General features: G+C 41.8%; 1 protein-coding gene across 3 annotated transcripts; it reads right to left on the bottom strand.

The window, feature by feature from the left end:
- Positions 1-263: 263 nt before the first annotated feature.
- On the bottom strand, positions 264-11,563 carry npat (nuclear protein, ataxia-telangiectasia locus). Of its 3 annotated transcripts, XM_051399192.1 has the most exons (18): positions 11,370-11,563; positions 11,102-11,220; positions 10,941-11,001; positions 10,759-10,831; positions 10,185-10,228; positions 9,912-10,094; positions 9,151-9,226; positions 8,628-8,751; positions 7,629-7,720; positions 7,412-7,493; positions 7,167-7,263; positions 6,929-7,045; positions 4,597-5,946; positions 4,274-4,374; positions 3,615-3,702; positions 3,442-3,462; positions 2,114-3,342; positions 264-1,031 (listed from the first exon to the last, which is right to left on the bottom strand). In XM_051399192.1, exons 1-18 carry the CDS (start codon positions 11,404-11,406, stop codon positions 951-953), a joined length of 3,975 nt encoding a protein of 1,324 aa, XP_051255152.1. In that variant the 5' UTR covers positions 11,407-11,563; the 3' UTR covers positions 264-950. The 3 variants fall into 3 exon arrangements, with proteins under 3 accessions (XP_051255152.1, XP_051255150.1, XP_051255151.1); XM_051399190.1 differs by having other exon boundaries at positions 2,114-3,462; XM_051399191.1 differs by having other exon boundaries at positions 2,114-3,462; positions 9,151-9,196.
- Between the last annotated feature and the right edge of the window lie 249 nt (positions 11,564-11,812).

Below are 11,812 nucleotides of genomic sequence, written 5' to 3'. Positions count from 1 at the left end.
ATATATATATATATATAGACCAATTTTCAGATAATGAGCAACACTCAAAATACATTTAACTATACATGTATGAGATACACAAATATAAACGTTGCACTTTCCTGGACACAGAAAGTCCACCCCCCCCCCCAAGTGTTTCCTCATAGGACATATTGGGCTCTTGCATCCCCAAACATTCACACATGTGATGTTAAATAAAGCCTCTGCTTAAGATGCACATTGGAACTGGGGCAATGTGTGTACAAGGAGAAACAACACACAAGACAGTTTCTTTCTTTTATTACAATGATGAATAACGCCTGAGTATGCAACATTGAACAGGTGCAGCCATTTTCACACTGAGTGTGTCTGATTCTACCAACAATAACATCAAAACTATACACATATATGCCACAAAATATAATGTTCACATTACTTTCTCTTTTAATTAATCAGACTTCAATCAATGATCGTTCTCATTCATGTTCCTAAAATGACTAGTAGACATGTTCCAAAATGTATTTTTTACAAACTAACCTATGAGTCAGTGTTAGTTTGAGTTAAAATTCAAAAGTAGAGTCAAATATTGACCAAGGAAATACTTTGAGTCATCCATTTTAACAACATGCACCGTTAAGTGCCCTGCCAAATGTTTTGTTTTGTTGTGGTACAAAACAATGATGATTAAAACAGAAGTAAGCATGAGAGTAAAAAACAAATACAACAAAGTGCAATGTCGCTCTACTGCTGCTGCATCTAACAGGATTCTATGCAGATCCCCCACATAGGAAATTAGACAATCAAATCTAAGTCCCTCATTGGCTGAAGGAGTCATTAGAGCTTAAAAGGTCTCAGGCAAGGTTACTAATAGGAACCATAGGCACTGATTTAGCAGATGGCTTGTTCTATTCCTGGATAGTAACCTAAGCAGGTTGTAATATGGTAGTCCTTTCCTGTCGATGTGTCCGGTTTCACTCATCATAGTGAAGTGAAGACAGGAACTTATCCACATCCAAGTCATGGGGAAAGCAATCAACAAGTTTCTTCCTTTCCTGTAGATTTAAACAAAAAGTTAGAATTACATGACACAAATATGTGACAAAATTCCCCTTCATTTAACATTATTTGGGTAATCTACTTTAATCTTTAATCATTCAACAGACATGCAGTCTCGTGTGATACCAAAAGGAAGTTCTGCTGATAAAATCACCATAATTCAACTTAATCACCTGATTGAACAAATTACTCCATGTGGTTCTTCCTTGGGTGATGTACTGTTTCACCTTTATTCATTTAGAAGGTTTTCACTGAGAGCAATGCCCTGATCACATTCACACACCTGGAAGCTGCCCAGCACTACCAGTCTGATCTGCTGGCTACTGAGCAGCTCCACTGGAGTTGTTGGGTTTAAGTGCCTTGCTCAAGGACACCTTAGAGGTGGTAATGAGGGAAGGGCAAGTAAAAAAGTTGGGAGTATTTGAAAAGTGTTATTTTATGATCATGTTATCTTTTGGCTTCTGTTTGAAACTTAAAATTAAACTCAAGTTTTAATCACCATTTTGAAAACAGTGTAGTATCTTCAATGCAATATTGTGTTTTAAGGATGCAAATGGAGAAATTCAAAAGCTATTTTAGGGCTGGCTATAGTCTACAGGGCAGTCCAAAAGTGAAAAAAAAAAGATTGCAATTTAGATTATAGATTGTGATTGTGATATTATCTTATGGCCAGATTACCCACCCCCTGTTGGTAGTCTTGTAGTGCTCTGGGAGTTTTAAGTACTGTCTGCTTACACCAGCAAGACATCCAGGTAGAGATGAAATCATTAATCAATCAATCGATTGATCGATTTGTCTAAGATTTGCAGCTTTTCTTTGTCATATTTGGTAAATATTTTTGCATTTTCGACAAAATACGCAATTTAAAGACATCACCTTGGCTTTTTGAAATTGTAACAGGCATTTTGCGCTTTTTACTGACAATTTATAGAAGGTTAATCAAAGAAAAAAGCAAGTCTACCTGCATCTGAAAACAAAATATTGTTACAGAACATTATTACAGAAAAGAGGGTTAGTATTAACACCGTAATACATTTTAAACACATGCTGACTGAATGGCAAATGCTTGTGTACTCACCCGGTCTTTCTTTGCAGGCGGGCTGGCTGAAGGAGAAGACTGTTTGCGTTTCTTGGAGCTCTTTGAGCTTGCAGGCGACTTCTCTCCTACTCCCTCCTGACGCAAACTGTCCTTCAGTGGAGTGCCTGTTCTGGCGATGGCAGCACGAGAAAGAATCATGAGTGTGTGAGCAGCCATGTTAATACTGCTTTCGCTACCGGCTTCACTGGCTGGGCTGCAGGTGGGGACATCCGGAGTGTTGGGAGGCATTAGATGCTTGGGAGTCCCCTCTCCATCTTTACCCTTCTTCTGTCGGGCAGGAGTCCTGGGAGAGTCAGCGGACTCCTCCTGGTTACGTCCAGACCCAGGGGTCCGGGGAAGACTAAGGTCTGAACTGCCCCCTCCAGGCCTCTTGACTGGGGCAGGAGGTGAGTGGAGCCCCTGGATGTCATGCAACATCTCAGCTGCCTGTTTGGCCAGAGAGCTGGTCTTTGAGGGGGCTTTAGTAGCCTTGGACTGAGGATTAGATGTTGGCTGGGTGGCAGCTGGAGGGCTAAAATCTTTTGATGCTGATGACGACGGTGTTGATTGCTGTTGCTGCTCTTTCATGCTACCCTTCATTTCATTCTCCTTATTAGCCGTCACATTTGGCACCTCCTGAGAGGGAGTCCTCTTTTCTGTACGCCCCTCACGTGATTTGGCAGGAGCTTTTTCTGCAAGTTCTTTCCTGCTACTCTCCTCTTTCTCCTGTCTAGTGCCTGATTTCAGAGCAGAATCAGAGGACAATGACCTAGAACTATGAGAATCCTTAGCTTTTTCTCCATCACCATCTTTATCATGACTGTGCTTCCTGTCAATAGATTTTGATCTCCTTCCTGATTCTCTTTTTCCTAACAAAGTCTCAGGCTGTGAGGCATCAACCCTGCTGGTACCTGCACTTTGAGACTCTTGGTTATGGATGCTATGATCTTGTTTGCGAGAGCTCTTTTTGACAGGATCTTTCTGGTGCTGTTGCAGAAGAATGGGCTTCCCTGCCTCCTTCCCAAAGCCCCCTACAGTCTGGGGATCTGCTGAGCATTGGACAGTCTGCACTCTCCTCTTGGGCTTGTTGCCACCCAAGATAGTGGGCTTTGTTCGAGTGATCGACTGCGTATTATCTTTCTCAGTCTGCTGGACAGATCGTGATGTAGATTTATCTGTAGCTGGAGGTAAGGTGGTTCTTGTTGTTTTAGCAGTTTCCGGTTGAACTTCTGCAGAAGGGTCAAAACATAAAATTCTCCTGTGCGTAGAACCCTTTGATGTATCCTGCTGGCCGCTGTTTGCAGCCAACACAGGTTGAACCAACTTACCAACCAGATGTTGCTCGGTGCCTGGAATTCAGAGAGATACAGTCAGAAGCAGTGATATTCAAAATTAACAACAACAATAACACTGAGGACATCCTTTGGTAACACACAGTAAAATTATATTCATATTATTAATTTTGTACCTCTAGCTAGCTTCAAGTCAACCTGTAACTTACCAGCAGTTGTAGACCGTTTAACTGTGGGAGATTTGGGCTTGACAGTTTCTGACTGCTGTCCTGGAACTGGGTTTGGTATGGCAACAAGCTGTAAATAAAACAATGTTTTATTGTTTTGGACATTGCTTCAAGTCTACAGCCAAAGGGTGCCCCTATAGGCAGCAATGATTATTTTCTTGGATCGATTGAAAAACATACTTACAATTTTGCTATTGTTGGAGCCTTACCATTAATGAGACTATAAATGCAATGTCTGTCCTGAGAGTGGGACACGAGGGTCAATGGACAACATTTGAATCTATTATTTTGGAAAACAAATTGCATAAATGTTGCCATTATACTGAACATCTTGTTTTTACTTTACAACTTGATCTGAGTGTAGTGCAAGAGGAAAGCTCACAAAGTTATCTTCAACACCGAGGTTATCCTTTGGGCACCATGTGCTTAGTAAACTTCATGAAAAACTACCCATTAGATCTCAGGACCAAATTGTTGCTCCATGACAAAGAAATTTCCTCCAAGGGGCAAAATAGAGATAAATAGGCAGATCAAAGGTTGGAGGGTCACCAGAATGATAAGGAATTGTCTTATTATTCTAGTGAAAGTGATAAGATCGGAAGCACCTTTTGACTAAGAACTGCAGATAAAGATTATGTTACCTGATTGGACACCATCTGGACCTTCCCCAGAGTATTCTGACCCATAACAGACACAGGAAGCATCATGGGCTTAACAGGTGATGGTAAGATGAGTGCAGACCCTGCATGCACAAAACAGATTTTTTTCTTTTATAGTACCAACACTAATAAAGATAATAGTAATGGGCTTGCGGACAGCAGGCAATGAACAACAAAGATAAACAAAACATCTCCAAACATCAAAAGCTGTAACTGCAAAAGTCACAGCCAGTGATACTACAGTGATATGGAGATTAACTTTTGTCTATTAAGATGACCCAACGCTGCATTTTGTTGTCACTTACCTGTGGAGTAGCCTTGAGAGTGAGTTGGCGTGGCCACTCCATACTGGCTGGTGGGTACCGGCTGTCCCTTTGGGACGCCAGCAGAGAGTAGCACCTGTCTGGTTTGAGGGTCGGTAGTTGGGGGTTCTGTCACAAGGAAATAGCTTGCAGTGGCTCCTTGAAGGGCAGGTGTACTGGTGTCCAGGGGTAGCTGAATTATGTAGTTTTGCTGTGCTTGTGATGTTCCTGTTAATGGGGATGCAATTAAAGCCGCAGTCTTACTGCCAAGAGGACTAGCATATACCTCAGAGCTTTGTAATCCACTAACTGCCTGTGCTGCCTCATCCAAATTGGTCTTTGGTGTGCCAGGGACTGCAGGGGATTTAGCTGGAGAAGAAAGATAAATGGTAGGGATCTTGTCTACAGAAATGCTAGAAATAGCCTGAGTCAAGGCCGGGTCACAGGAAGAATCCTCTTCCTGGTTATCGCTGATGATGATCTTCAAAGAAACTATATTGGAATCAGCTGCGGGCTTGCTTGGGGCGGTATTGTTAGTGGTCGCAGGATCAGGTGCTGCACAAACTGGGTCACAAGAGGAGGAGGATGCAGGTGAGGCTGCTGTGGATGAGGCAGGTGTAGCTGTAAGCGTTGCAGAGGTAGAAGTAGATGCGGGTGTGCCAGGTGTTGCTGTAAAAGGTGCAGCAGATATGGTGGAGGCGGTTTCAGGCATTACTGAGGCAATAAACACTGGTTGAGTGTCTCCTCCACTGCGTGAAATTGACATTTGAGGTAGGCCGGCAGTCGGCGTCGGAGTGTTGTTCAGTTCAACTTGTAGAGGAGACAAAAAAGCAAGTTGACTGCTCAGAGATGAAGAGGGGGCTTTAACAGGTTGTTCTTTAGATCCTTGTTTACTCTCTTGTTTTTTGTCCACAATAGAGGCCGATGTTGATTCTGGCAAAGCAAACACAGTAGAGGCTCTTGATGAGGAAACTGTAGTTGATTCACAGAGCGCAGTCATGGTGGAGGTGCTGTCCTCTGGGGCAGGCTCTTGAGTGTCTGAAGGAGGGGGCGGTGTATTCAACGGTTCGTCAATATCCATTGGTGTTACAAAAACACTGTTACTGAAGAGCGAAGCTTTTTCTTTTCTGTTCGAGTCCGCTGAAGCGGATGAGACACTGCGGTGCTCCCCGTGACTCACTAACAATCTGGCTGAACTGTTCTCAATTCTGGATGTTCTGCCGCTGGGCCCAATAACTGTTTTCTTTAACAAGGTCGGAGCTGCAGACTTTCTGGTCTTGCGCTCTTGTCCAGTTCTCATCTTCACCGTCATTGGTGTTGTAACCGAAACATTAGCATCTTTGTGTGTAGTGCCTGAAAAAATAAAACAGAAGACTTGATGATTAATCTGTTAGTACCCAGTAGTAGCATTTCAGGCAGCGCTGTCCTCAGGAGTGGTATTAATTTTTGTTTTTAATGTTTTGTTTAAAATCCTCATCAACAATTAGTATATGACACAAATTCACACACAATTTCTCTGTGTAAAGGAGTGGGGTATAGCTGGCCAACTGCTGCAGTGGTAAACAAACTGGTGAGTCTGCAAACCGAACAAACTGGCTCGTGAGTGTTTGTCCTGATCCCGACATGCAATAATAACAACAAATATAGACAAAGAGCAAGCGCTAAGTGAAGTATATATAATGTTGCATATGTATATGATGTTACAAATGACATATGTGTGACTGATTTAAGAATAACTCTTAACTGGAAAAAAACTATTGATTTGACAAAAAAATTGTAACTGAATAATTGTTTTTGTGAACCATTAAGCTGCCAGTGTTGCCTCTGCTTAAGTGCTCGACGGGTGCTCAACTAGCTTTGGAAACCCCCTGCCACACACACCTTCCAGACGTCAGATTGGAGGGCGGTATCCTAACATTTCTTTAAATCCGACATTCACACTCACACACGATCTGGCCAGAGGTAAGAAAGTAAGCAAACTTGGAACTTCTCACCATAGCTCTTTTTTTATTCTTTACGCATTCTTTCTTTTCACATTTCTGTCACAGTGCTACACTATGAACGTTTTCCAGGAGTGACTGCTTGAAAATGTGTGCTGGTATCCCCATATTTAAATAATAGCACATCTCCCATTTGGCACAATTATAAAAATGTCAAACAAGCTAGTCCTATTCAACCATAACCAAACCCCTTACACCACTTTCATCATCCTGCGTGGAGGTTTTCCTCCCTTCCACGTTTGAATTGAAGAATTCTGCCTTGACATGTGAGAGATGGAAGACAATAATCAAAGACGACACCTGTCTTTTCTTTTTAATACAGCCTGCTAGAATACCTGGATCATCAATCTGCAGGGGTCTGACAGCAGATGAAGGTCCAGCAGTGTAACTCTCTTCTGGACTACTGCTAATAACTTCATCTCCTGGTTCTCCATCAGTGAATCTAGTTTTATCTGCAAATACAAATTATTTTCTGTTATAAAATGACTTTCCATTGGGCTTTTATACACAATTAAAAAAACTGTGATTCAGAAGTACTCTGCACAACATGCTGAATAAAAGCAAAATAGTTACTGTAATCGAAGAGGTCATAGAGGGCCTGAAAAGCTGGGTCAGACTCTGTTTGCTCCAAAATGTCATGGATGGCATCGTCACTCATGTGAATTTCCCCCTGTACCAAAGGATATATGTCAGGAAATAATGTAACAACAAAGAAAGTGATCATGATAAGTGTTTATGAAGAACATTTTTGAGGGGGAAAAAAGGAAAAAATAACATCATATGTTAGTATTTATTAGCAAGCATTTGTTTTTCAGCACCTGTAATCCAAGGATTTCATCTATAGACTGGTCTGCCTCCACTGTACTTGAAGAGGCCTTTGATGTTTGGGGTACTGGATCACTGATATTAGAAATAAAACAGAGAAGATTGTACAGCCATGTTATAACATGCTTGCAGCCAACTTTGATTGCCAACGACAAAATCATCCACCATAACAACACAATGATACATAAGCAGCTCCATCTCAAAACTTACCTGGCCAGGATTTTGTTGATGTTTTCAGCAAGCTTCTCCTGTAACGACCTGTCCCCCAATATCTTGTCACGTGCATTTTGTATCACAAGTTGCTGTGGAGATTAGCATGTGTTGTGAGGGCACAAAAAGATGAATACATAAAGAATGAACGTGTGAACATTTCTGGTGCTGTGACGCTCTACTAACAGAGGTGATGCTGAAAATGTTTACCTTTCCCTACTGTTGTCAGCTTTGAGAGACATCTTTCCATCAGTCCCTTTACCCCCTCTACCCATGACTAGGGCTGGGCGATAAATCGGTTTTATCGATTAATTCGAATTTGTAGTTAAACACGATTTATTTTTAGTTAAAATGCGTTTTCTCTTGAACTTCCACAACACCGGCGCTCCCTTTGGGCTCCCGTAGGTCAGAGTGTGCTCACCCCTCCCCCGCCTCTCCACAGATACACACAACATGGCAGCAAGCCAGGATGAGCTCGTCCCCAAAAAAGGCACAGTGTCGTCGGTTGTTTGGAACTGGTTTGGTTTTGTGGCGTCCGACAGCGAACAAACCACGACCCACTGCAAAGTTTGTTTGAAAGCTGTTGCAACCAAAGGCAGCAGTACGACGAATTTATTCCAGCACTTCAAGCAGAGGCATGCAGCCGAATGGGAGAAATGTTGCTCTCTGTGAGATAAACAGGACCGCAGCCCACACACACCCGCTAAAAAACAGTCTACAAAAAAATCGATTAAAATCGTAAATCAGGTTTGGTGTGAAAAAATTGGAGATTTTATTTTTAAGCCATATCGCCCATCCCTACCCATGACCTTATTACTTAATATTATTATTCAATCATAAGTGTTGAGACCTGTCCTAGGGAAGCTGGCCCTGCACAATGAACCACTCTTTAAAAGTTCAGTATTAAAACCTTATTGCTGTGTCTGATGAATCTTGTCATTCACCACACTTAATCAAAAAATAAGGAAACCAAACGCCAAACAAAACAGATCTACTCACAGGAAAGTTCTCATCAACGCTCTCCTCAGGTTGGGGTTCTGCACTGAGGCTACTGGCAGCTGTGGCACATCTGCCAATGCCACTGGACCCACTCACTGCACCACCTCTCTTCCTGGGGGTGTCCCTGAACGCAGCGGAAAAGATTAAAGACTTGGCAGCCGACATGGACAAGGCAAAACAAAATGAGTGTGATAAAGTGCAATCTCCAACAAAAACACCACAACCTAAAGCATCAATATATCAATCAACACATCAGCCATGAAACAGAATTAAACATTACACTTCACAAAACGACTTATTGTATTAAATCACAATGTTTAATGCATCATTTCATTATTAGGCCTTTGCTTTTTTTTTTTTTTTTACTGTGGAAAAAGGCTATTTATTAACATCTCCTTCTGCAATTTATGTGCATTTTTTTCAAGTCACTGTGGGTTATAGGGACAACAGAGTCTGTCTGTGCACTCTCTCATTAATGGGCTGTTAACATTAACTGCAATATAGCATTAATAATCATCCTTACCATTTCCGTCGTCCAGGAGACATCGGGCCTGGATTTAGCCGATGTTCTGAAACAATTATCTGTACAGGTGAATCCGCTGTAATGGACACATTATGTCACACATTATAAAAACAGCTTTTTTTGATTGATGACAAGCATACCACAAAAGAGCTAGAAGAGCTTCAAGCTGTTCAAGACACACAAAATAAAGAAAGCTGTGGGCTTCAACAGGGAAACTTTTTCAAGCCATTATCAATTATACACAGTTAGCTATCTGAGTAGGGTTGTACGATATGGTAAAAAAACCAAAATCATACTGTGATTAGTTTAACAGATGTTGTAATTGTTATATGACTCACGATGGACAATCTTTCTTTTCACTTTCTCTTTCACTTCCTCTGAAAAACCTATATAAGTCCTGATGATTTTGTTGGGAACTGTTACATACAAACACGTTTCCCTTCATCTGGAGAACAAGATTTGGAGTGCAGGGCTTCTTATAATGCTGTTTGGTCAAACATTTTACTTTTATCAAAAAGCTTTTGTGATTTTGACATTGCAAGTTAGATAATATTTTTATTAATTGTGCAGCCCTCTGTCTGAGTTGTTCATCTGTGCATATTAAAACTAAAAGTGAACATTTGTTTTAGCCCTTTCTTATAAGTGAAAACAAAACACCACAACCATCCAATAAATGAAACTGAAAAAAGGAAAGAGAGTACTGCATCTTTCATGATACTAACTGGGTGAATTTAGAAACTGGTGTGTGCCACTGCCAGTACCTGGTCTGGTGTGCGGGGCAGTGTAGCTCACTGGAGTGGAATGGCTGAGCATGCTGTGGGAGGTGAGTGCAGGGCTGATGATGGAGCTTGTTTCAGAAAGTGATGAGCAGACGACAGCGCCCGTCGAAGCCATGGTCAAGACCCGCTGTCGAGCCATGTTTGCCACTCCAATGCGTGAACGCGCTGCAATAGAAAGAGGCTGTTAAATAAAAAGCCCTTGTATAAAACCTGAGCAAACACAGAACTAACCCTTAAGAAAACTAGTAGACTTACTTCTTTGACATGCGGCTGTTATAGCAGGAGAGTTCTGCAATGACCTAAGGACAGATACAGAAGAATAAAAGAACAACATTAAAGATGAAAATCCAACAGAGATTTGGCACTGTGGTGAGTTTCAACTTAAAGGGGAACCTGCTGGTCTATCGCTGCTGTAGTTGGTTAGTTTATGTTATTGTGTGACTTTGGTCAGTTACAACTAACGTCTTAAAACACCAAAGTCACACAATAACATAAACTAACTAATCGATTGAGGTGGACCAGCAACTCTTATGTATTGTGCAGTCTGGTGGCTTTGAACAGAACAATATAACAGCAGTTTCTGCTTCAATAAAATAAGATCACGCTCTGTAGGGTCCTTTTCATAATGTTGTCAGACACTTACAATAACAATCTGACAAGCACTTTTAGTGGAGTACATTAACAGTGTGTAATTGCCCTGAAGGATAACACTGCTAAAAACTGTTGAAATACACAAACAAGGGAAAATAGGGTCCAGTTTGAAAAATACAGACATTTCCCTTAAAAAACAGCTGCACTGATTTAAATAGTGAAACTCAAAGCTGATTACTTTATCTGGTTGAGTGTAAAATCCAGTTTTTTCCACAACGAAGTCATCACGGCAGGAACTTCATGACAAGACTCTGTTGACCAAAAAAAGAGACATTTTTTTTTACCAACAACAACAAGCATGAATAGGAATATATCAATAATGGTGCATTTTGTAATGGGAACATAGTCAGATGATCTCACCTTTTGTTTTGGTCGCCACATACTCATTTAAGATGGTTGTTAGACCTTTTCCAAAGATAGACTGTGTGGAGGGGCACAAACAATAAATCATAGAGGCAATCTGCACCTTTATGCGCATGACACTTACTTTGAGGGCCTGTCAGACCAAAAGACACACTTACAAACACACAAGCAGGAATAGCCCCATCTCCTATGGTGTGGTCGGCGTACTCTTTGAGGTTAGGGCTCTCATGAATGAAAGCTTGGCTTGTGGCAGACAGTCCCTCTTCCTGGAGGTACCCTTGGGGGCAACAAGAGAGGGAAACAGCAATGTTAAACCGATAGTTACCCCCTCCCAAAATACCGAGCCGACTGGTTACAGTTAAGTATCATCGCTGGCTAACGCTACAGCTACAGCTTTTGTTTTGCATCAGACAATACTTGACTTACCCAAAACAAGCCGAGCGACGTCGGACGGTAACAACATGGCTGCCGGTGGGTTGATATAAAGTGAAGCGTCGGCTACATATTCAGGAAAAGTCTGTCAGCAATCCGTTAAACGGCGTCAAATTAAAAACCGTCAGGGTATTATTGTGAAGGCGACGTCCCGAGGGCACTGCCGCTTACTCAAAAGGCGGGGAACTCAAGCACGTATAACCCGGAAGTGTCAAACTGATCTTCCCATTGGAGTCTTGGTATTTGTAGTCCAATCCGAGACCTCGAGCTCCACTACACTCCACAGGCTGCACTATACATGTATGTTAATATAGTAGATATAACATTACTTCTACGTGCTTTATATCACATTAATATTAGTGCTCCCGTCCACACGGTGCGTTTGTTTTAACGCTGGCACCGAAGTTACCGGACACGCTCCGTTCTGGCCACGACCA

This window comes from Dicentrarchus labrax, unplaced genomic scaffold (genome assembly GCF_905237075.1).
Source record: "Dicentrarchus labrax unplaced genomic scaffold, dlabrax2021, whole genome shotgun sequence".
NCBI lineage: Eukaryota > Metazoa > Chordata > Actinopteri > Moronidae > Dicentrarchus > Dicentrarchus labrax.
Note: the sequence above shows the minus strand (reverse complement) of the source record. Positions and strands in the feature narration are given on the sequence as shown.